The sequence below is a fragment of the Oncorhynchus mykiss genome, chromosome 6 (assembly GCF_057628025.1).
Source record: "Oncorhynchus mykiss isolate SJ-2025 chromosome 6, ASM5762802v1, whole genome shotgun sequence".
NCBI lineage: Eukaryota > Metazoa > Chordata > Actinopteri > Salmoniformes > Salmonidae > Oncorhynchus > Oncorhynchus mykiss.
The window spans coordinates 23,429,804-23,452,854 of NC_143027.1; the positions used below are offsets into that span (position 1 = coordinate 23,429,804).

The 23,051-nt window shown below is 42.1% G+C and overlaps 2 protein-coding genes across 2 annotated transcripts in view; both read right to left on the bottom strand.

The window, feature by feature from the left end:
* Nucleotides 1-3,182: 3,182 nt before the first annotated feature.
* Nucleotides 3,183-17,119, bottom strand: LOC110525535 (ras-related protein Rab-35). The gene is made up of 6 exons (XM_021605724.3): nt 16,913-17,119; nt 12,373-12,423; nt 12,104-12,227; nt 6,182-6,306; nt 5,572-5,696; nt 3,183-5,329 (listed from the first exon to the last, which is right to left on the bottom strand). Exons 1-6 carry the CDS (start codon nt 16,962-16,964, stop codon nt 5,201-5,203), a joined length of 606 nt encoding a protein of 201 aa, XP_021461399.1. The 5' UTR covers nt 16,965-17,119; the 3' UTR covers nt 3,183-5,200.
* A 479-nt stretch (nt 17,120-17,598) lies between these two features.
* The window catches only part of LOC110525536 (GCN1 activator of EIF2AK4), a 34,965-nt gene continuing 29,512 nt past the window's right edge, over nt 17,599-23,051 (bottom strand). Inside the window, exons 51-57 of the mRNA XM_036979667.2 lie at nt 22,756-22,949; nt 22,452-22,566; nt 19,757-19,853; nt 19,139-19,287; nt 18,909-19,019; nt 18,482-18,703; nt 17,599-18,318 (exon numbers count right to left, since the gene is read on the bottom strand). Of these exons, the coding sequence (XP_036835562.1) occupies nt 18,193-18,318; nt 18,482-18,703; nt 18,909-19,019; nt 19,139-19,287; nt 19,757-19,853; nt 22,452-22,566; nt 22,756-22,949 (1,014 nt within the window). The 3' untranslated portion in view covers nt 17,599-18,192. The remainder of the gene's footprint in view (nt 18,319-18,481; nt 18,704-18,908; nt 19,020-19,138; nt 19,288-19,756; nt 19,854-22,451; nt 22,567-22,755; nt 22,950-23,051) is intronic.

The following is a 23,051-nucleotide window of genomic DNA, read 5'->3' on the forward strand; positions in this document are numbered from 1 at the left end:
TATCATTTTAAAACGCTAATTGATCATTAGAAAACCCTTTTGCAATTACGTTAGCACAGAAGAAAACTGTTGTCCTGATCCGCAAAACACCAGTCTCAACGTCAATAGTGAAGAGGGATGCTGGCCTTCTAGGCAGAGTTGCAAAGAAAAAGCCATATCTCAGACTGGCCAATAAAAAGAAAAGATTAAGATGGGCAAAAGAACACAGACACTGGACAGAGGATGACCTCCTAGTAGGCCAGCATCCCGGAGTTGCCTCTTCACTGTTGATGTTGAGACTGGTGTTTTGCGACTACTATTTAATGAAGCTGCCAGTTGAGGACTTGTGAGGCGTCTGTTTCTCAAACTAGACACTCTAATGTACTTGTCCTCTTGCTCAGTTGTGCCACCGGGTCCTCCCACTCCTCTTTCTATTCTGGTTTGAACCAGTTTGCGCTGTTCTGTGAAGGCAGTAGTACGCAGCGTTGTACGAGATCTTCAGTTTCTTGGCAATTTCTCGCATGGAATAGCCTTCATTTCTCAGAACAAGAATAGACTGATGAGTTTCAGAAGAAAGTTATTTGTTTCTGGCCGTTATGAGCCAGTAATCGAACCCACAAATGCTGACGCTCCAGATACTCAACTAGTCTAAAGAAGGCCAGTTTTATTGCTTCTTTAATCGTAACAGTTTTCTTCTGTGCTAACATAATTGCAGAAGTGTTTTCTAATGATCGGTTAGCCTTTTAAAATGCTAAACTTGGATTAGCTAACACAACGTGCCATTGGAACACAGGAGTGATGGTTGCTGATAATGGGCCTGTGTACACCTATGTAGATATTCCATTAAAATCAGCCGTTTTCAGCTACAATAGTCATTTACAACATTAACAATGTCTACACTGTACTTCTGATCAATTTGATGTTATTCTAATGGACAAAAACAAGGAAATGTCCAAGTGACCCCAAACTTTTGAACAGTAGTGTATACAGTGGGGCAAAAAAGTATTTAGTCAGCCACCAATTGTGAAAGTTCTCCCACTTAAAAAGATGAGAGAGGCCTGTAATTTTCATCATAGGTACACTTCAACTATGACAGACAAAATGAAAAAAAATCCAGAAAATAACATTGTAGGATTTTTTATGAATTTATTTGCAAATTATGGTGGAAAATAAGTATTTGGTCACCTACAAACAAGCAAGATTTCTGGCTCTCAAAGACCTGTAACTTCTTCTTTAAGAGGCTCCTCTGTCCTCCACTCGTTACCTGTATTAATGGCACCTGTTTGAACTTCTTATCAGTATAAAAGACACCTGCCCACAACCTCAAACAGTCACACTCCAAACTCCACTATGGCCAAGACCAAAGAGCTGTCAAAGGACACCAGAAACAAAATTGTAGACCTGCACCAGGCTGGGAAGACTGAATCTGCAATAGGTAAGCAGCTTGGTTGAAGAAATCAACTGTGGGAGCAATTATTAGGAAATGGAAGACATACAAGACCACTGATAATCTCCCTCGATCTAGGGCTGCACTCAAGATCTCACCCCGTGGGGTCAAAATGATCACAAGAACGGTGAGCAAAAATCCCTGAACCACACGGGGGGACCTAGTGAATGACCTGCAGAGAGCTGGGACCAAAGTAGCAAAGCCTACCATCAGTAACGCACTACGCCGCCAGGGACTCAAATCCTGCAGTGCCAGACGTGTCCCCCTGCTTAATCCAGTACATGTCCAGGCCCGTCTGAAGTTTGCTAGAGAGCATTTGGATGATCCAGAAGAAGATTGGGAGAATGTCATATGGTCAGATGAAACCAAAATATAACTTTTTGGTAAAAACTCAACTCGTCGTGTTTGGAGGACAAAGAATGCTGAGGTGCATCCAAATAACACCATACCTACTGTGAAGCATGGGGGTGGAAACATCATGCTTTGGGGCTGTTTTTCTGCAAAGGGACCAGGACGACTGATCCGTGTAAAGGAAAGAATGAATGGGGCCATGTTTCGTGAGATTTTGAGTGAAAACCTCCTTCCATCAGCAAGGGCATTGAAGATGAAACGTGGCTGGGTCTTTCTTTTCTTTTCATGACAATGATCCCAAACACACTGCCCGGGCAACAAAGGAGTGGCTTAGTAAGAAGCATTTCAAGGTCCTGGAGTGGCCTAGCCAGTCTCCAGATCTCAACCCCATAGAAAATCTTTGGAGGGAGTGGAAAGTCCGTGTTGCCCAGCAACAGCCCCAAAACATCACTGCTCTAGAGGAGATCTGCATGGAGGAATGGGCCAAAATACCAGAAACAGTGTGTGAAAATCTTGTGAAGACTTACAGAAAACGTTTGACCTCTGTCATTGCCAACAAAGGGTGTATAACAAAGTATTGAGATAAACTTTTGTTATTGATCAAATACTTATTTTCCACCATAGTTTGCAAATAAATTCATTAAAAATCCTACAATGTGATTTTCTGGATTTTTTTTTTTTAAATTTTGTCTGTCATAGTTGAAGTGTACCTATGGTGAAAATTACAGGCCTCTCTCATCTTTTTTAAGTGGGAGAACTTGCACAATTGGTGGCTGACTAAATACTTTTTTTGCCCCACTGTATGTATTACACATTATGAATATGCATACTCATTCAAATATTGTACATATGACATGTCAAACTGAATTTTTCCTATATTGATGACACTTTCATAACGAGGTACATAATATTTATGATGAAAGAAATGTGTAAGAGTATGGTTTTATATTCATAGCAAATTACTATTTTTAGTAATGGGGAAAAAATATCCAAATATTGTAAATGAGAAGTGATTTTTCTAGCAATTTTCCAAGGGAAAGTGTACCCAATGGATGTGATTCTATATGTGGAGGCCACTGTGAAAAAATAAAATGGGGACAGAAATAAAGAAACTGTCTTGGTAGTGTTCTTACTTTGGATCCACTCCATATATTGAGAAAAAGCCCTTGCCTACTATGGACAAAACTCCATTTATCAGGCCACTTACAGTCAAAGTAAATGAATGCTCTACACTGTGAGTTCATATAGTTTCATTGTGGTCAACAACAAAGAAGAAAACAACAGCTTTATAGAAGATATTTAAGTTGCACAATTCCTACATAGTTTTATTAACAAAAAGCAAGAAGACAGAAGCCCAACAAGAATCAAGAGCAAGCTTCAAATAATTGACAAGAGAGATCAGTCATTGTGTCAAATATTTATTATTTTAAAACGTTTATTGATTAAATTCATGAAGGGAACTGAATAGTACATCTCTTTCTCCAGTGTACAGCAAACCACAGCTGATAAGTGTGTTTCAACCATAGCACACAAGGCATGTCAATACATGCACAATTGTGTGTGCGAATGTGTGTATGTTCTGTATATTGAATATAAAACACACAACTATATTTATATACACATAATGAATAGAAATCATACAGTCTGGAATTTGATCCCATTTCTCCACTGCTTGGCTTGCATCACCCAGAGCTCAGGTTGTGGCACTGTCATGTTCCCCACCTCAATGGTTGTCTGGTTAGGGTCACATAGAGATTTCCCAAACCCACATCATGGCCACCTCAGCCTACACCAGTTACCCTCAAGCAGAGGGAGAGGTATGCAGGGCCCAGTGTGTGTAGGAAAGTGCTACGGTCAAGGTTCTCATTGCTCCATCACTAATGCTCCCCCATAGCAGACCCTCAGGAAGGAAACAGTCTCTCACTGCCAGCCTGCCACTCACTCACAGTCAAGCAGAACACTGGATATTAAGACTTCGGTTAAACAGATAACCAGATAGTCACAAGTCCTAGATAGAAACATGACGAAACCAACCAGGCATACACGTGTTAATAGTTCAGAACATTTTGCAAGCTCCTTGATAGCTTATGAATACTAAAATGCATGTCAGATACCTTATACATACCCCTTCAAACAGTGTTAAGTGCTGAACACACACATACACACAAGGCTAACCAGTCAGCTATGGATCAGGATCACTGCACCGACTACAATAAACCTCCCATTTCTTGTCAACACCATCCTCCTGGTACAAACCAAATGCACCCTGCACTGATAGATGTTATAATTAAAATGCACCACAAGTGGTGGAAGCTAAGGGGGTTGAATCCATAGCTGTGAGAGGTGCTGATATGAGGTGTTTGGAGCATGGGAGTAGAGGCCAGAGGCTGGAGTGTGGTTAGAGAGTGGTTCCTGGGCTCTCTCCCTGAGGGCTACCTGGGCCCCTACAGACCCTAACCCCAAATTACTACACCCAGTGGGTCTCTATGGCAACAGTCCAATAAGGGGAGACACAGAGTTTCTAACTATTTCATTCACAACATATTGGCAGTATCATTGTTTTAAAAAAGTGGAAGATTTTTTTCTTCTTTTAAAAACAAACTTAGCGCACAATAAGACTGCAGTGAGTGGTGATGGCAGAGCATTGCGTCCCAGCCAGGGTCATGGGAGTGGTTCACTGCTCTGAAAATCTCTCTAGAAACCGGTCGTTGGCTAGAGATTAAGGGGAAGAGGAGAAAAAGCTTGGCAAAAAAAGAGAACCAAAGATAAGATAGAAGTCACCAGTTCTGTCCATTGGATTAGTTGCTAAAGGTTGCCTATCAATCATCATCCTCATGATATTTTCCCATCAAGTCCAAAAACAAACCAGAAGTTCATAATGGGTTGGGATGAGCCATACAGGTGTCTGAAAAGTCCAAATAAAAAATGTACGAAGGTTGTGAACCCCTTCCCCAGTAAAGATGTTTTACTTAGTCCCCCATTCCAACAACAGACCCCACCCCTCACCCCCAAAAAACAAAGAAAATCATCACAAAAAAAAGTGAGTCCTCCACTTCGGGTGCACAGTTTCACTTGACTCAGTGTCCCGTGTGAAGTGGAATGAGAAGGACAAAATAGATACCGATGTAAGAATATATGCATATAGAAATCTGAGCATTATGGCCATCACTTGTCTGCTTGCAGATCCTTCAAGGAGGATCACTGTTAAATAGTGCTCATCTGCTGAATTCCAAATAAAACTTCTGACTTCTAATAAAATCTGTACATGTATTTTTTTTCTTCATGATTTTTGTCCAAAGGGGACTTTTTTCCCATTGTATATTTATTAAATCTATCTGGTCTTAATTTAGATGCTTGGAGTTCCATCCCGTGTGTGTTCTCTGGAGCAGACGCTGCTGGACTTTGTGAGTGGCTTCGAGTTCGCTAGCAGCACTTTTTCTTTCGTTTACTGTTCTTGGTGAGTTTGACCACGTCATTCTGTTGCTGCTGCTGCTGCTTGGCCTGCACCTCCTTCTTGGCTCTCAGCACTAGCTCTGTGATGCAGTTAAACATCTATGGGGAAAACACAAAAACAACATGGTGAACGCCATCAACTACGGTTAAACTTCTGTGGGGAAATCACAAAACAACACAATATGGTAAACAATCAACTACATTGTTTTGGATGAGAGATTGTTATATATTTCCTCCAATGAAGCAACAGCAACCTCACCTTCAAGCCTGTGTTCCATGAACAATTCTACCCACTCAACTTTCCATTACTAATATTACAGGGTCCCTGGCCAATGACTTACCTCTTCCACATTGATGTTCTCTTTTGCACTCGTCTCAAAGAGGTTGATGCTCATCTGCTCTGCAAACTTCTGTGCGTCAGTCGTCTCCACCACCTTTGAGTTGGGATCGTCGTTCTTGTTTCCCACTAAGGCAAAATAGGAATAGAAAGACCTTTTTAGCGTTCTGCTCAACTGCATGTAGGATCCGTTAAAATCTGTTGCATTTTTTCCAGATTCCTCAGTTTCGTTTTCCGGGTTTCAGATTATTTTACGTTTTTCACTCTCAAAATTACACTTTTTTAATAGATAAAACAAAATTGTATGTTCTGTGTTCATGTCGATGCAATAATTGATAGACAAATGTGTGCACCGCACACACAGGGGCATTCCTATTCTGTTGCTTCATTATTTTCATGTCTTATGAGAAATTTGTGCAAATTAATAAATGTTCTAATTAGTTAACAGCATTCAATAAAGTTAAACAATTTTTTTCTATTGTTGAATTCCATTTTGATGTCTGGATTCCGCGATTCCGTCCACTGCAAGGATTTCATACAGCCTTAAGCAAGGGTCCCTGCTGCAAAAACACTGCACTGAGTAAAGGTATTTGAAACAGGTGGACTGGACTCACCTAATATTCGACACACGTCATCACAGTTCTGGTTGATTTCATGTAGCCATCGTTTCACATTGACAAAGGATTCGGCACTTGTGACATCATATACCACTATGACCCCATGTGTTCCTCTGTAGTATCTGGAGACAGAGACAGAAAGAGAGAGCAGTCAGCATGTTGACCTCAAGTCCAATAGGGGGAGCCTAACTTAAGAGAACAGAGTCACACTATTACACAAACACACATTGGCGATTTCAATCAATCCCAACTGATGTTAACAAAGCAAAGAGTATGATTGAAGACAATTGAGCCCAGGACTGCACATGCTCACAATTAAGATGCAATGCTTCTTTATGATCCAATAGACTTAGACCTTTTCCAATAAATGGCACAATATAGACAATTTATTTCCTTTTGTCATTCCTATAACAGCCAAAATTAACTGAAAGCGTATAACATATACACTGACTCCACATGCTGCTCAGAGTTCAATAATGCATATTAATTATAGTGTTCCTGAAAGGATGAGAGCAAGAAGGAGTGTCTCTGAGGCAGGGTGGGGCAACGGTCAGCAGGAAGCCAGGGATAATGCTCACCACAGTTTTCCTTTGAAGACGAAAGAGTCCAGTGGACTATGACAAAGACTGATTGCCAAAATAAAGGAAACACTTTTTATTTTTATTTAACCGTTATTTTACCAGGTAAGTTGACTGAGAACACATTCTCATTTACAGCAACGACCTGGGGAATAGTTACAGGGGAAATGAGATGGATGAATGAGCCAATTGTAAGCTGGGGATGATTAGGTGGCCATGATGTTTTGAGGGCCAGATTGGGAATTTAGCCAGCACCCCTTTATCCACAGATGGGACCGCAGTGGAGAAGGTGGAAAGCTTCAAGTTCCTCGGCGTACACATCATACAGACAGTGGGGTGAAGAAGGCACTACAGCGCCTCTTCAACCTCAGGAGTCTAAAGAAATTTGGCTTAACACCTAAAACGCTCACAAACTTTTACAGATGCACAATTGAGAGCATCCTGTCGGGCTCAATCACCACCTGGTACTGCAACTGCATAGCCCACAACCGCAAAACTCTCCAGAGGGTGGTGAGGTCTGCCCAACGCATTACCAGGGGCAAACTTCCCGCCCTCCTGGACACCTACAGCACCCCTGATGTCACAGGAAAGCCAAAAAGATCAACCACCCGAGCCACTGCTTGTTCACCCCGCTACCATCCAGAAGGCAAGGTCAGTACAGGTGCATCAAAGCAGGGACCGAGAGACTGACAAACAGCTTCTATCTCAAGGCCAACAGACTGCTAAACAGCCATCACCAGCACATCAGAGGCGGCTGCCTATAGGCATAGATTAGGAATCACTGGTCACTTTTAGAAATGGATCACTAGCCACTTTAATAATGTTCCGTATCCAGCATTACTCATCTCATATGTATAAACTGTACTCCACACTATTCTACGGTATCTTAGTCACTTTAAAATTGTATCACCCATTTCATATATACAGTTGAAGTCGGTTAGGACATCTACTTTGTGCATGACACAAGTCATTTCTCCAACAATTGTTTAAAGACAGATTATTTCACTTAGTCACAATTCTAGTGGGTCAGAAGTTTACATACACATCATTGGGTTTACTTGATAGCTACCTACACAAATAGCTAGCTAGAACAAAGTGTTAATAAGATAAATTCATTTAAAAAGACTGTGCCTTTAAACAGCTTGGAAAATTCCAGAAAATTATGTCATGGCTTTAGAAGCTTCTTATAGGATAATTGACATCATTTGAGTCAATTGGAGGTGTACCTGTAAGGCCTACCTTCAAACTCAGTGCCTCTTTGCTTGACATCATGGAAAAATCAAAAGAAATCAGCCAAGACCTCAGAAAAAAAATTGCAGACCTCCACAAGTCTGGTTCATCTTTGGGAGCAATTTCCAAACGCCTGAAGGTACCACGTTCATCTGTACAAACAATAGTACGCAAGTATAAACACCATGGGACCACGCAGCCATCATACCGCTCAGGAAGGAGATGCTTTCTGTCTCCTAGAGATGAACGTACTTTGGTGCGAAAAGTGCAAATCAATCCCAGAACAGCAGCAAAGGACCTGGAGGAAACAGGTACAAAAGTATCTATATCCACAGTAAAACGAGTCCTAGATCAACATAACCTGAAAGGCAGCTCAGCAAGGAAGAAGCCACTGCTCCAAAACCGACAAAAAAAGCCAGACTACAGTTTGCAACTGCACATGGGGACAAAGATCATACTTTTTAGAGAAATGTCCTCTGGTCTGATGAAAGAAAAATATAATTGTTTGGCCATAATGACCATCGTTATGTTTGGAGGAAAAAGGGTGAGGCTTGCAAGCCAAAGAACACCATCCCAACCGTGAAGCACGGGGGTGGCAGCATCATGTTGTGGGGGTGGCAGCATCATGTTGTGGGGGTGGCAGCATCATGTTGTGGGGGTGCTTTGCTGCAGGAGGGACTGGTGCACTTCACAAAATAGATGGCATCATGAGGAAAGAAAATGATGTGGATATATTGAAGCAACATCTCAAGACATCAGTCAGGAAGTTAAAGCTTGGTCACAAATGGGTCTTCCAAATGGACAATGACCCCAAGCATACTTCCAAAGTTGTGGCAAAATGGCTTAAGGACAACAAAGTATTGGAGTGGCCATCACAAAGCCCTGACCTCAATCCTATAGAAAATCTGTGGGCAGAACTGAAAAAGAGTGTGCGAGCAGGGAGGCCTACAACCTGACTCAGTTACACCAGCTCTGTCAGGAGGAATGGTCCAAAATGCACCCAACTTATTGTGGAAAGCTTGTGGAAGGCACCCCGAAACGTTTGACCCAAGTTAAACAATTTAAAGGCAATGCTACCAAATACTAATTGAGTGTATGTAAACTTCTGACCCACTTGGAATGTGATGAAAGAAATAAAAGCTGAAATAAATCATTCTCTCTTCTATTATTCTGACATTTCACATTCTTAAAATAAAGTGGGGATCCTAACTGACCCAAGACAGGGAATTGTTTATTAAGATTAAATGTCAGGAATTGTGAAAAACTGAGTTTAAATGTATTTGGCTAAGGTGTATGTAAACTTCCGACTTCCAACTGTTATTGTTTGTTTGTTTGTTTGTTTGTTTGTTTGTTTGTTTGTATGTATGTATGTATGTATGTATGTATGTATGTATGTATGTATGTATGTATGTATGTATGTATGTATGTATGTATGTATGTATGTATGTATGTATGTATGTATGTATGTATGTATGTATGTATGTATGTATGTATGTATGTATGTATGTATGTATGTATGTATGTATGTATGTATGTATGTATGTATGTATGTATGTATGTATGTATGTATGTATGTATGTATGTATGTATGTATGTATGTATGTATGTATGTATGTATGTATGTATGTATGTATGTATGTATGTATGTATGTATGTATGTATGTATGTATGTATGTATGTATGTATGTATGTATGTATGTATGTATGTATGTATGTATGTATGTATGTATGTATATATATATATATATATATATATATATTCTTAATCCATTCCTTACTTAGATTTACGTGTATTTTGGGTATACGTTGTGAAACTGAGATATTACTGCACTGTCAGAACTAGAAGCACAAGCATTTCGCTCCACCCGCAATAACATCTGCCAAACACGTGTATGTGACCAATAAAATGTCATTTGATTTGAGTTAATTAAGCAATTAACATCCCATCATGCTTAGAGTCATGTATAAAAATGCAGAGTTGCCCATTATTTTGGCTACCATGGCTAAAAGGTATCTCAGTGACTTTGAAAGAGGGGTCTGAAAGGAGCACAGGGGGTTTAAAGAGTGTGTGTGTGTGTGTGTGTGTGTGTGTGTGTGTGTGTGTGTGTCGTCTCACTCACCAGATCTCAACCCAATTGAACACTTATGGGAGATGCTGGAGTGGTGCCTGAAACAGCATCTTTAACCACCATAAGCAACAAAACACCAGATTAAGCTATTTCTTGTGGGAGAATGGCGTCACATCCCTCCAATAGAATTCCGGACATTTAAAATCTATGCCAAGACGCAATGAAGATGTTCTGGCGGGTCGTGTTGGCCCAGCGTCCTATTAAGACACTTCACTTTTATTTTGGCAGTTACCTGTATATAGGCTATACATAGCTGGAAGTAGAGGACAGCCACAGTATTCATGAACAAACAAAAAAAAATGTCTGAATAAGTTTGACTAGGACCCAAAATGAGGGTGCATCCCCAATCTGACTGCACAACACACACAAAAAGCACAATAGGCCTTTCAAAGGGGCGGGTGGTGTGTGTGTGTTTGTGTGAGATATTGTAATGGCCTGACACACACAGCCCAGGAGTAAGGGGGCAGTCAGCGGGGGTGTTCTGCACAGATGAATGGAGAACCACAAACACACAGTGGGCGCTGGAGCCAGACTCCAGACTCCCCCCCCACACACACACACGCTGCTGTCCATAAAGACAAACATATGGCAGCTACTGGACTGTGACTGACGGAAGGACATATGGCAAAATACACCCTGGGTGGGCTGACCATTTACCTTACGGAGGTGGGGTTTCCCACTCCAGCACGCAGGGCTCTGTGAGCCATCTCTATCCTGAAATTCACATAGACCTAATGAGGCACCATGCCACTCTACTTCTCCACAATTAACAATCAGCGAAAACAACCCAGCAGTAGCAGTCTCCACCTCCCTCCTCACACAGCCAGGTTCCCTCAGCTCAGTAGAAAACACACACTGAATCCATGCTGTAGACTTGTAGAGGTTTTCCCATAGGAAAACCAGCAGCTCTGTTTCTAAGAAGAAATTTACACATTTCCCAGGGGGCTTGGGAAACATGCACAGGTTCAAATGCCTCTCTTTCTCAACACCTTTGTCAGTTCCTCACTGTCGTTATTGTAAATTGAGTGAATGTCCAAAGCAGCAAGGTTTTTACTATCTCCACTCTGTCATAGTAGCAGGTCATCAAAGCCAAACAGTGTCAAAGTATTGTACCGTCCGGCAAAGTCCAAAAGGATTGAATATTTTTTTTTATATGCTGTCCTATTCATGACAAACTGAGAGCAGTGTGAGTCAGACAGTTGTTAGGTCATTCTCACTAGCTCACAAACCTTTACCCTACCCTCCTGAGTGACGGCATTCTTGTTCAGGAATGCTAACTACTCATTACTACACATATTTCTCATGACAGAGAGGAGAAAGCCTGGGCACACTCTCTCAGCCACTCCAGCTTAGGAAGCACTCAATTGAGAGAAAATACCTGCCATAGTAAAAAATAAACAAAAAAACAATATGAATTCAGAGAGGAATGTCTTCCAATTCGGTCATTGTTAGTTATTTGTGCCACAATTTTAAAAAGGCAATGACCCTATTCCACTTGGCAAAAAAATAAATTATCTGGTAGCCAGAGCAATACCTGTGTTGCAAGAAACCCAGGCTCTACACAAGTAATTATCTGTCAAACATGGAGCCGAAATACACAACGGACAGAAAATGAGAAACTTCGACAATGGAGGCAAGCAAAAGAAAATGTAAAAAAAGGAAGAAAATAAATTGCATTGGCACTAATTTCTGCAATAGAAATAGAAACAAGGTGAAGCAACTCCATGGGGATGACACCCAAGTGGGAGAGCCATTGAGCTCCAACCTTTACTGTCCTATAATTCGGACTAAAAACCGCCTGTTACTAAAATTTGTAATTAAGGTCTGTGGGAAATTCCATCAGATTCCAAAAAGAACATGGAAATGATTCTAGTCTTTGAGAAGTACTTGCTCAAACTATCATAAAAGTTGGCCTCGTAAAAAAATACTGCAGCTCTCCATGTGTTTGTGTGTGCGTGTTAGTCATCCCTGCCTGTACTCACGTGGAGGTGATGGTGCGGAAGCGCTCCTGTCCTGCCGTATCCCAGATCTGCAGCTTCACCTTCTCCCCATTGATCTCCACTGTCCGGATCTTGAAGTCTACTCCAATCGTGGTGATGTAGCTACCTGCAAACAACAACAAAAACAACACAAGTTATGAGACCCAGTGTCTGATTTTGCAAGGCAAATACTTACTGTATGTAGTGTGGGTTGGACAGTTGTTCAAATACAACAGAACAAACCATTTATAACCTGATAGATTTACTCTTACCTGAAAATGTGTTGTCTGCAAACCGCAGGAGGAGACTGCTCTTCCCCACTCCTGAAATGAAGAGAAAATGACAGGTTGAGAGTCAGATTAAAAAGGCTTACAACTCAGTAGATTTGATATCTTACCACCCTTTAATTATGACGTTTAGGCTACACAGAGGTTTTCATGAGTAAGCTAATTTGAAGGAAGATGTAGATTTATCTGACTTCGAGTTATGTTTTGTAAACATATGCTTGCCACCAGAGTCATCATATTTCCATAGCTCTGTTTTTCTCTGACCATGAAAGAGCCAGGAGGAATAACAGAGGACGATAACCGTTCAACCGTTCGCTGCCTGCACCCGCACGCCCGACTAGCATCACCACCCTGGATGGTTACGACCAAGAATATGTGGACATCTATAAGTACCTAGGTGTCTGGCTAGACTGCAAACTCTCCTTCCAGACTCATATCAAACATCTCCAATCTAAAATCAAATCTAGAGTCAGCTTTCTATTCCGCAACAAAGCCTCCTTCACTCACGCCGCCAAACTTACCCTAGTAAAACTGACTATCCTACCGATCCTCGACTTCGGCGATGTCATCTACAAAATAGCTTCCAATACTCTACTCAGCAAACTGGATGCAGTTTATCACAGTGCCATCCGTTTTGTTACTAAAGCACCTTATACCACCCACCACTGCGACCTGTATGCTCTAGTCGGCTGGTCCTCGCTACATATTCGTCGCCAGACCCACTGGCTCCAGGTCATCTACAAGTCCATGTAAAGTAATGCTCCGCCTTATCTCAGTTCACTGGTCACCATGGCAACAACCATCCGTAGCACGCGCTCCAGCAGGTGTATCTCATTGACCATCCCTAAAGCCAACACCTCATTTGGCCGCCGTTCCTTCCAGTTCTCTGCTGCCTGTGACTGGAACGAATTGCAAAAATCGCTGAAGTTGGAGACTTATCTCCCTCACCAACTTTAAACATCTGCCATCTGAGCAGCTAACCGATCGCTGCTGCTGTACATAGTCCATCAGTAAATAGCCCACCCAATTTACCTACCTCATCCCCATACTGTTTTTATTTATTTACTTTGCTGCTCTTTTGCACAACAGTATCTCTACCTGTACATGACCATTTGATCATTTATCACTCCAGTGTTAATCTGCTAAATTGACATCCCTTCAAATGAGTGACTTTTTCAGCCACACCCGTTGCTGACAGGTGTATAAAATCAAGCACACCGCCATGCAAACTCCATATACAAACATTGACAGTCGAATGGCTTTACTGAAGAGCTCAGTTACTTTCAAAGTGGCACCGTCATAGGATGCCACCTCCCCAACAAGTCAGTTCATCAAATTTCGGCCCTGCGAGAGCTGCCCTGGTCAACAGTGAATGCATATAACCGTAAATATCTAGGAGCAACAATGGCTCAGCCGCGAAGTCGGTAGGCCACACAAGCTCACAGAACGGGACCGACGAGCACTAAAGCACGTAGCGAATATTGTTTTATATTGTCTGTCCTCAGTGTGCAACAGGAGCTCCATGAAATGGATTTCCATGGCTGAGCAGCCGCACACAAGCCTAAGATCACTATGCGCAATACCAAGCATCGGCTGGAGTGGTGTAAAGCTCCCCGCCATTGGACTCTGGAGCAGTGGAAATGCGTTCTCTGGAGTGATGATTCACGCTTCACCATCTGGCAGTCTGACGGAAGAATCTGGGTTTGGCGGATGACAGGTGACCGCTACCCGCCGAGTGCCAACTGTAAAGTTCGGTGGAGGAGAAATAATCGTGAGGGGCTGTTTTTCCATGATTCGGGCTAGGCCCCTTAGTTCCAGTGAAGGGAAATCTTAATGCTACAGCATACAATGACATACTAGACAATTCTGTGCTTCCAACTTTGTGGCATCAGTTTGGGGAAGGCCCTTTCCTGTTTCAGCATGACAATGCCCACATGCACAAAGCGAGGTCCATACAGAAAAAGTTTGTCGAGATCGGTGTGGAAGAACTTGACTGGCCTGGTCAGAGCCCTGACCTCAACTCCATCAAACACCTTTGGGATGAATTGAACGCCGATGGCGAGCCAGACCTAATCACCCAACATCAGTGCTCGACCTCACTAATGCTCAAGGATGAATGGAAGTAATTCCCTGCAGCAATGTTCCAACATCTAGTGGAAAGCCTTCCCAGAAGAGTGGAGGCTGTTACAGCAGCAAAGGGGGGGACCAACTCAATATTAATGCCCATGATATCTGAATGAGATGTTTGACAAGAAGGTGTCCACATACTTTTGGTCATGTAGTGTATATTAGCACAGTCAGTCAGCCAGCCAGGCCTTGACAGCATGCACTCAGACAAATACATGCCATCTAGTCCATGTATAAAAGACAGTGACAGCTGAACTCTGCATAACCTTTAGTAGGTTTAAGATCACAATAATATAGAGGTGATGGTTTGCAACAAATTATGCTGGTATAGTTCATAACATCCCATGTTGCAAATTACTTGGTACACCAATCAGATGACACTTTCAGTGAATTCACTAAGAGGCAAAGACAGGCAGCTAGCCAACTGTCAGATGAGGAGTTGGCCAAAATGTCAGAGCTTAACTGTGAGTCCAGGCAGAGGTACTACCAGCTCAGATCAGTTGCTAGCTAAAGGTAATGTGATCATGCCTAGCTGCGGTTGATTGGTCCTGAGTTAAAAGCCCATCAGAAAACAAATCCCTCTGATCATTCACTGAGTCTTGTTCACTTTCACCAGACAGCATTACTTGCAGCTACAAGAAACAGATTGTTCTTTCTGTGGGTAACAATACTTACATCTGTCAGGCCACTAACAACCACATCACCATATCATTGCTACCTTTTAATCAGGCTCTGTCATAAGCCAGTGAAATCCATCTTTGTTTTGAATGATGGACTGGACAGTCCAGTAGTCAGTCTTGTTAACAGTGAATGATATCAATGACTGGGTGAGTTGAGGGTAAACCTGTAGAATCTCTGGTACCTGGCAGGTCCATTACCCATCTCTGGTCTAACTGGTAAAACAGTCGTCAGTGATACCTGGAGGACTATTATCGGTCTGTGAAGAAGTACCTAGCTGTCATATAGGAACATGTGGTCAAGATATAGTCCCTGAATGTGTCTAGGATGATAAGCAAAAGCACAAGTTACAAAATACAGTATGTCATTCAAAATCATCAATACTGTATTTAAACTAGTTAACAAATGTGAGGCACAGTAGCCTGGGTGACAGTTGGTTTCTGCTTTGTTGTTGTCATGCAAAACTTGACCTCTGTCAGTCCAAATAATAGTTTTCATTGACCAATTAACTGCAGAGGGACCATGAGGTGCAGAAAGGGACCCTTGATCTGAGCTCCTAAACCCTATACGTGTCAGATCAATCTCAGCAACAATTGCATGTGTAAGTGTGACAGGGTAGGGGACAGGACTTGCATTTGAGCATTGGTTTACATTTTCTCTGAATCTCATAACAGTGGTGCTAATACTGGTACCAGACTGCAGCTGAGGGGACACAGGCCCCTGTGTGTCTGTGGTACTAAGGGGACTGCTTTCTTTCCCACTATTGTGATCAGCTAGCTGACAGGGTAGTGCCAGGACCGGGAGTGTCAATGGATCTTTCCCAACAAAGGGATTGTGATTGTGGAGTTGTCAATGTGGATTTATGTTTTCACCTGAATGCAACCATCTTTAAAAAAAAATATGAGTAGGAGGTAGAAAAACAACACGTGGTAGTATTGTTCTTAGCTAATATACCTCATATTCACTGGACTTCTGGTATTTAGTTGGATCATGATATTATGAACGTTTCATTACTGCATCATGTGTCTACTAGGCCCTAACCAGGGAGCATCTAGAAATCATTCAAGCCAAGGTTATTGTAAACAACTCTGCACTTCACATTTTAATATGCAATTACAAACATAACTACTACTGAAAATATATATATATTTTACTACGACACTGACAAGCCACCTAGCTAGTTGACACAGCAGGATAACGGTTGGTTAACAACTTCAATGAAGCCGCTAGCTACTGGGATAAAATAAAAACACTCGCCAGTAAGTGTGTAACGTTAGCTGACTAACGTTAGCTTACTAGCGAACTGTAGTGTAGCTCTAACTAGTAATCTAATAGCACTTTGCTAGCTTTACGAAGTAATGTAAACATTTAGTTACAATGTACACACTTGGAACACCATAATACTTGGGCAGTCAAGTATCCCGCATAAATAACATTCTTAGAATGGATGGAATTCGTCCCAGTATAGACGCTAATACACTATCGTGCAGCGAGCGATATCCGGCCTGATCGGCTGACAGCCTGCGATACACAACCTCCGCCCTAGTCACCGCTCTTTCCCATTGCTCGAAAATATTGGATGTGGACTTTTAAAATGAAGACGTCAACTTAAAACTGAGTCCAAAATCACGTTATGAACCTCGACCTACATTTCTGCGACTCGTCGTGTAAAAACCTCGAAAGGCCCATTTCCCGTCACACATCCCCGGTATTCGCTTACCACTGTCACCGATGATGAGCAGCTTGAAGAGGTAATCGTAGTCCCTGGCCATGCCGGTAGTTGGTGGGTCACCCCGCCTTTTGCTGTTACTTTGGTCTTCCTCTCGACTTGCTGTCTGTACCCTTGGCTTGTAATTCACCAACCCTACCCCCGATATGAATGAGTGTGCCCAATTGCTAGCCCCCGAGCCGGCGGTGTCAGCAATCCTCTCCCTCTGCTGCAAATAGCCGGAAACTCCGCTTCCTTCTCTGGTAGTTACTGCACAGTGTTGTGCACCCAACCCTACGCGAACCACGCTCACTGCGCAGACGCACGACAAAGTGGGACCATTAATCAATTTGGGCCCATTGATTCTAGCCACCATGCAGGGAGCCGTTGAAAGTTTGCACCTTTCCATTTGTACGTAAATAATTCTACACCTTTGACCTAGACAGACTGCATTCGGAGCAACACAATTGCTAAAACGCACCACATCCAGTCTCATGTGTATCCAAGTCATAGGCAGCAGTTTTTCACTCTTAACTAAGGGATACTTCTCTGAATTTACAGAGGACATGACTTACTAGCTACATTTCCAATTTGTGTAACTTGTTGTATACTGGTGAATGCAATTAGATAAATATAATGAGTGACGTTCACAAGGTGGCAAAAAGTCTTAAGTTAATTCAGACTAATTCAAACCATTATCAAATCAAGGTCTTTATTTGATTTATTTTTACAACCATATAATTGTTTAGAATATCAACTATCATAAAGGTAACAGGTTGCGTTCCCCACACACACAAAGCAGAGGTATAAAACCCAGAGTATAAGCAATGGGAGAAATGTAATTGCTGCTTTGTTATACTAGTATCAGTGATGCTCGAAATAAATTCAATAAAATAAGAGGGTCATTGAATACACATTTAAAATGTCAAAGGAATTGGCACAAATTACTTTCTTTATGCAGTGAGCTCACTCAGGAAATTTAACTGCACTTAGTGAGATGAAACAAATGTTCTAAATGTATGTTTAGAGCCACTAAAACATCAAAAAATGAAATAATTGTCCAAGGGGGGGGGGGGGGGGGGGGGATTATGAAGGAAAGTGAGTAAATTCATACCTTTTCCTTGGTCCATGGATAACATGGAGTTAATGGGGATGTATGTGTGTGTGAGGGTTATCTCCATAGATATATGCAATTGTGAGACATGACAGAGTTTTTCTTGATTGCTGTGGAGGTCTTTTCTGAGTACATGAGCAACCGTATGGATTTGTCAAGCTGTGTTCAGTCCTGCCCATCACGTGAGGATGGTGTCGTCAATCTCTTCGTTAGAGTCTGGAAGGCTGGAGATCTTCCTCAGGGAGCGGCGGTGACAGTCAGACAGCAAGTCATTACTTGCGGAGTCAAGGATGGCACTAACGCTCTGAAAGACAAACATAACATTACAGAGTGAGAGATTTGAATATTATTGGATAAGTACACCAGATGCACAATGCACAACTTAAATCCATCAGCCCGAGTATTGTCCTCTTTATAATGAGTATTGAGACTGTGTGGATGTTTATTTGTATGTGTGTGTCACGGACCTGCATGGTCTGCTCTCCCTGGCGCAGTCGGAGCAGGCTGACGATGGTGTGTTCGCTCTGGGCTCTGACGCTGGTGTTCTTGTCCTTGGTATTGTCCAGCAGGCTCTTCACCAGAGGCTTGATGAGGGCGGGCTCCAGGGAGGGCGTGGCCTTGTCCTTAAACACCCACCACAGCACCCGCTCCGACACCAGCCTGATGTCACTGGACTGGTTCTGGAGACACTGCAGGGGAAATTACAGGAGAGAGGTTACTGACAAATCCTCAGAGGAGCACTGTCATAGTGGTTCTTATTTCTTACAGATAATACCCATATTCATGCACCCCAAATATTTAACAATATACACACTTTCAGTGCTCGATTGGCAAAACATTTTTTGCAAATGGGAAAAAAAGTGACCTTAAAGAGAAAGTACCCCCCTGCCTCACCTTGACAAACTGTGTGATAATGCGCTGTGATGAGCCACTTGCTCCCTCGGTTCTGAGATGATGTCTCATCAGGTAGCCCATGGCTCTGATCCCACTGGTGGCTATGGGGATCTTGAGGAGACAGGACACAGTGGTTAGTCAGAGAGGGTAAAGACAGGGGAAGAGAGTGCTTGGAAAGCAAATCCTTCCATGGTCTGGTTGAACAGAATGAGTAAACTAATGGGATCTACCCTGTCTGCAGTGGCATTGGCAAGGATGGTCTCCATCACAGTTGAACTGTACTCCTCCACACACAGCTGCTCGGGCGCAGACTTGACTGCGATGGCCAGGGCCATACTGCGACCATGACGCACCATCCAGTCCACACCTGATATGTCAGCTAGGAGAAGAGAGGGCACTGTTTTAGTACAAACATGAATGTCTTTCCTTACTACTTTACCATTTTGATAGAGTGAGGTAGCCCTTTACACTCATACCCGTATATGATTTTACCATTAATAAGCGCCTAACTTGGAACGTAGTGGCTGTACAGTAACATGCTATAAATTAGGCTTGGGTGATATACCATTTATACTGTATACCGGGGGTATTTTGAAATACCAACGGTATAATTTTTAATACAGTAAAATGTTTAAAAATAAATATATATATATTATTTTGGGGGGGCTGCGGGGGTGAAACTATAAGAAATCTAAGATGAGTCAAATAATTATATCCATCTCAGGGCTCCAGCATTTGGTTTGCTGATTTGCTAGCTAAGTGGCTAGCTTTTTGGTTACAAGAGAGACATTCCCTCCTGAAACCCTGGGTAGTGTGAGGGAGAGTATGGTGTGACAGTAAATTCCTACCCAGGACGTGCTGAAGCAACACACTTCTCAGCTCCTCTTCAGACAGGAAGGCACACAGCTCTCCTACACACCCTGCTGAGGACATGCGTGTAGCATCCTACACACACACACACAGTTAGACCGACATCAGTCTACTTAAAGATGCACCTGGTTTCTAAAATTCTAATAGTTTGCCTAATTTCAGTTTGTGACAAAACAAGCAAAAACACTGAAATATATATTCCATAACAAAAAATATTGTATTTTCAGCAGTTTGAAGCTGGTGTACAAAACCCAAAGTAAAAGGAGCAAAAATGAAACTTGAGAACGGGAAGAATAAAAAGTGCACTTAGAACAGATCTACCGCTTCTTAGACTTGCTTTCAATGAGAATGACAGATCTATAACACACATTTCTATGTGAATTTGGTCAGGTTGCCCAAAAAGTTACTTATTGCAGCTTTAAGGCTTCATACACATGCTGACAAGGAGGCCAAAAACCACTTTCATAAAGCCACATCCTGCCTAGACTGACGGAAGTCAAGTCTGATCAGAGCTAAAATGTAACATTGCACTCTAAAAGCACTAAAAGATTCTGTCACTGAAACTTGCAGGTACAATATATATTTAGCTAGCAAGATAAAACTGATATTGTTTTGCACTCAATTCTAACAATTACCACTAACGGAGACAAAGGGGCGATCAGTAGTCTGCCTTAAAAACATCTGTTGCATTCATACGTGCTGCAGTCAGTGTATCTGCACGAAGACATACCAGACATGGAAGAGGAAGTGAGACACCCCATTCGCGGCTTTTGTTTGGTTCAATGAAAGTCAAGAAACTACAGTAAGCTTCAAAAGTATTGGGCCAGTGACACTGTTGTTGTTTTGGCTCTGTATGCCAGCACTTTGGATTTTAAATTATACATTGACTATAAGGTTAATGTGCAGACTGCCAGCTTTAACTTCAAGGTATTTTCATCCATATCGGATGAACCGTTTAGAAATTACAGCACTTTATGTATATAGTCCCCCATTGTAGGGGACCAAAAGTATTTGCACAAATTCACTTATACGTGTATTAAAGTAGTTAAAGTTTAGTATTTGGTCCCATATTCCTAGCGCGCAATGATTACATCAAGTTTGTGACTCTACAAACTTGTTGGATTCATTTGCTGTTTGTTTTGGTGGTGTTTCATATTTTGTCCCCAATAGAAATGGTAAATAATGTATTGTGTCATTTTCGAGTTACTTTTATTATAAATAAGAATAATGTTTGTAAACACTTCTGCATTAGTGCGGATGCTACCATGATGGATAGTCCTGAATGTATTGTGAATAATGATGAGTGAGAAAGTTAGGCATAAATATCACCCCCCCCCCCCCCCAAATGCTAACCTCCCGGTATTGCATGTCTTTGAGGGTATGATATTTGTGCGTATAACTTTCTCACTCTTCATTATTCATGATTCAGTCAGGACTATGCATAATAAATGGTAGTATCCGCATTAACGTAGAAGTGTTTAGAAACATATTAGATTCTTATATACAATAAAAGTGACTCCAAAATGGCACAATACATTATTTACCATTCATTTCTATTGGGCACAAAATAATCTGAAACACAACCAAAACAGCAAATTGCAGCAAACACGTTTGTAGAGTCACAATCTTGATGTAATCATTGCATGTTAGGAATATGGGACCAAATACTAAAAATGGTTGACTATAATACACAACTTAATTTGTCACAATACTTTTAGTCCCCTAAAATGGGCAGGGACTATATACAAAAACTGCAGTAATTTCTAAATGGTTAAGCTGATATGGATGAAAATACCCTCAAATTAAAGTCAACAGTCTACACATTAACCAACGTGCTAGAATTGCCAAAGCAAAACATTTGTCACTGTCTGAATACTTCGAGTTCACTGTAACTCAGAACCTAAATCGGCTGTGCGCGTGCGCCATCGTGCATACATTTATTTAGCCCCCCCCCCCACACCAAACACGATCACGACACGCAGGTTAAAATATCAAAACAAATTCTGGCCCAATTACATTGATTTGGGAACAAGTCGAAAAGCATTAAACATTTATGGCAATTTAGCTAGCTAACTTGCACTTGCTAGCTAATTTGTCCTATTTAGCTAGCTGGCTGTTGCTAGCTAATTTGTCCTGGGATATAAACATTGAGTTGTTATCTTACCTGAAAAGCACAAGGTCCTTTACTCCGACAATTAATCCACACACAAAACGGTCAACCGAATCATTTCTAGTCATCTCTCCTCCTAGGCTTTTTCTTCTACTGACATTATATTGCGATTGGCAACTTTCATAAATTAGGTGCATTACCACCACTAACCTCATTCCTCTTTCAGTCACCCACGTGGGTATTACCAATGAGGAGATGGCACGTGGGTACCTGCTTCTATAAACCAATGAGGAGATGGGAGAGGCAGGACTTGCTGTGCGATCTGCGTCCCAAATATAACTGATTTCTATTTTAGCCCTTGGCAATGCAGTGTGGGTGCAATGATTGAATAATATAGATTTCAAAATGTATTTTGCGACGCAAGCGGTGTTGTCAGCCTGTAAGTAGACTAGACTCAGCTGCTATTGCATTGGTGCCTATGGGAGAACCACCCCGTTAAGTAGACCAGAACTGACAACGACCTGAGTGAACCCTCTTCATTTATCCAACATCTTTGTACATACCTCATCATGTCCCAGCATGCTCAGCAATGTCGTGGTAATGTTTTTCCTGATGGCTGGGTCAACCTTTGAACCCGCTCCCTGGATGACAAATCGTAAGGCTTGTAGCATGGTCTCCCTGAAATATGGGAGCAGAACACTAGGATCACAATTTTGATTGATTGAATTTAATCAATCAAAAATAATTTCTTAAATGAGGGGAATCCTATATGGAACTGATCACTACTCTTGATATTGTTTCTCAGTAAGAACACCTGAGGGTTGCTAAATTCCAGAAACATTCCCATAATTTAATGGTTTTGCGTACCTCACTCCGGAGTCCTCAGCGTTGTTGATGGCAGAGAGCTGCTCGGTAAATAGAGGGTCCACCTTGCTGTGGATAGAGACCAGCTGGCCCAGGGCCTCAGCGGCCCTCAGTCTAACCGCCCGGCTGGAGTCCTGCAGAGCCTTTAGGAAGGTGGTCTGGAGCTGGGGCAGGAAGGGCTTCAGGGCTATGCCTACCTGGAGACAGGGGCAGAGCAACATGGTCAAGACCAGAGCCAGACACCAACCATCGTTCCAGCAGGGAGGAAACTACAGGATTGTGTTTAGTAGGTACAAAAT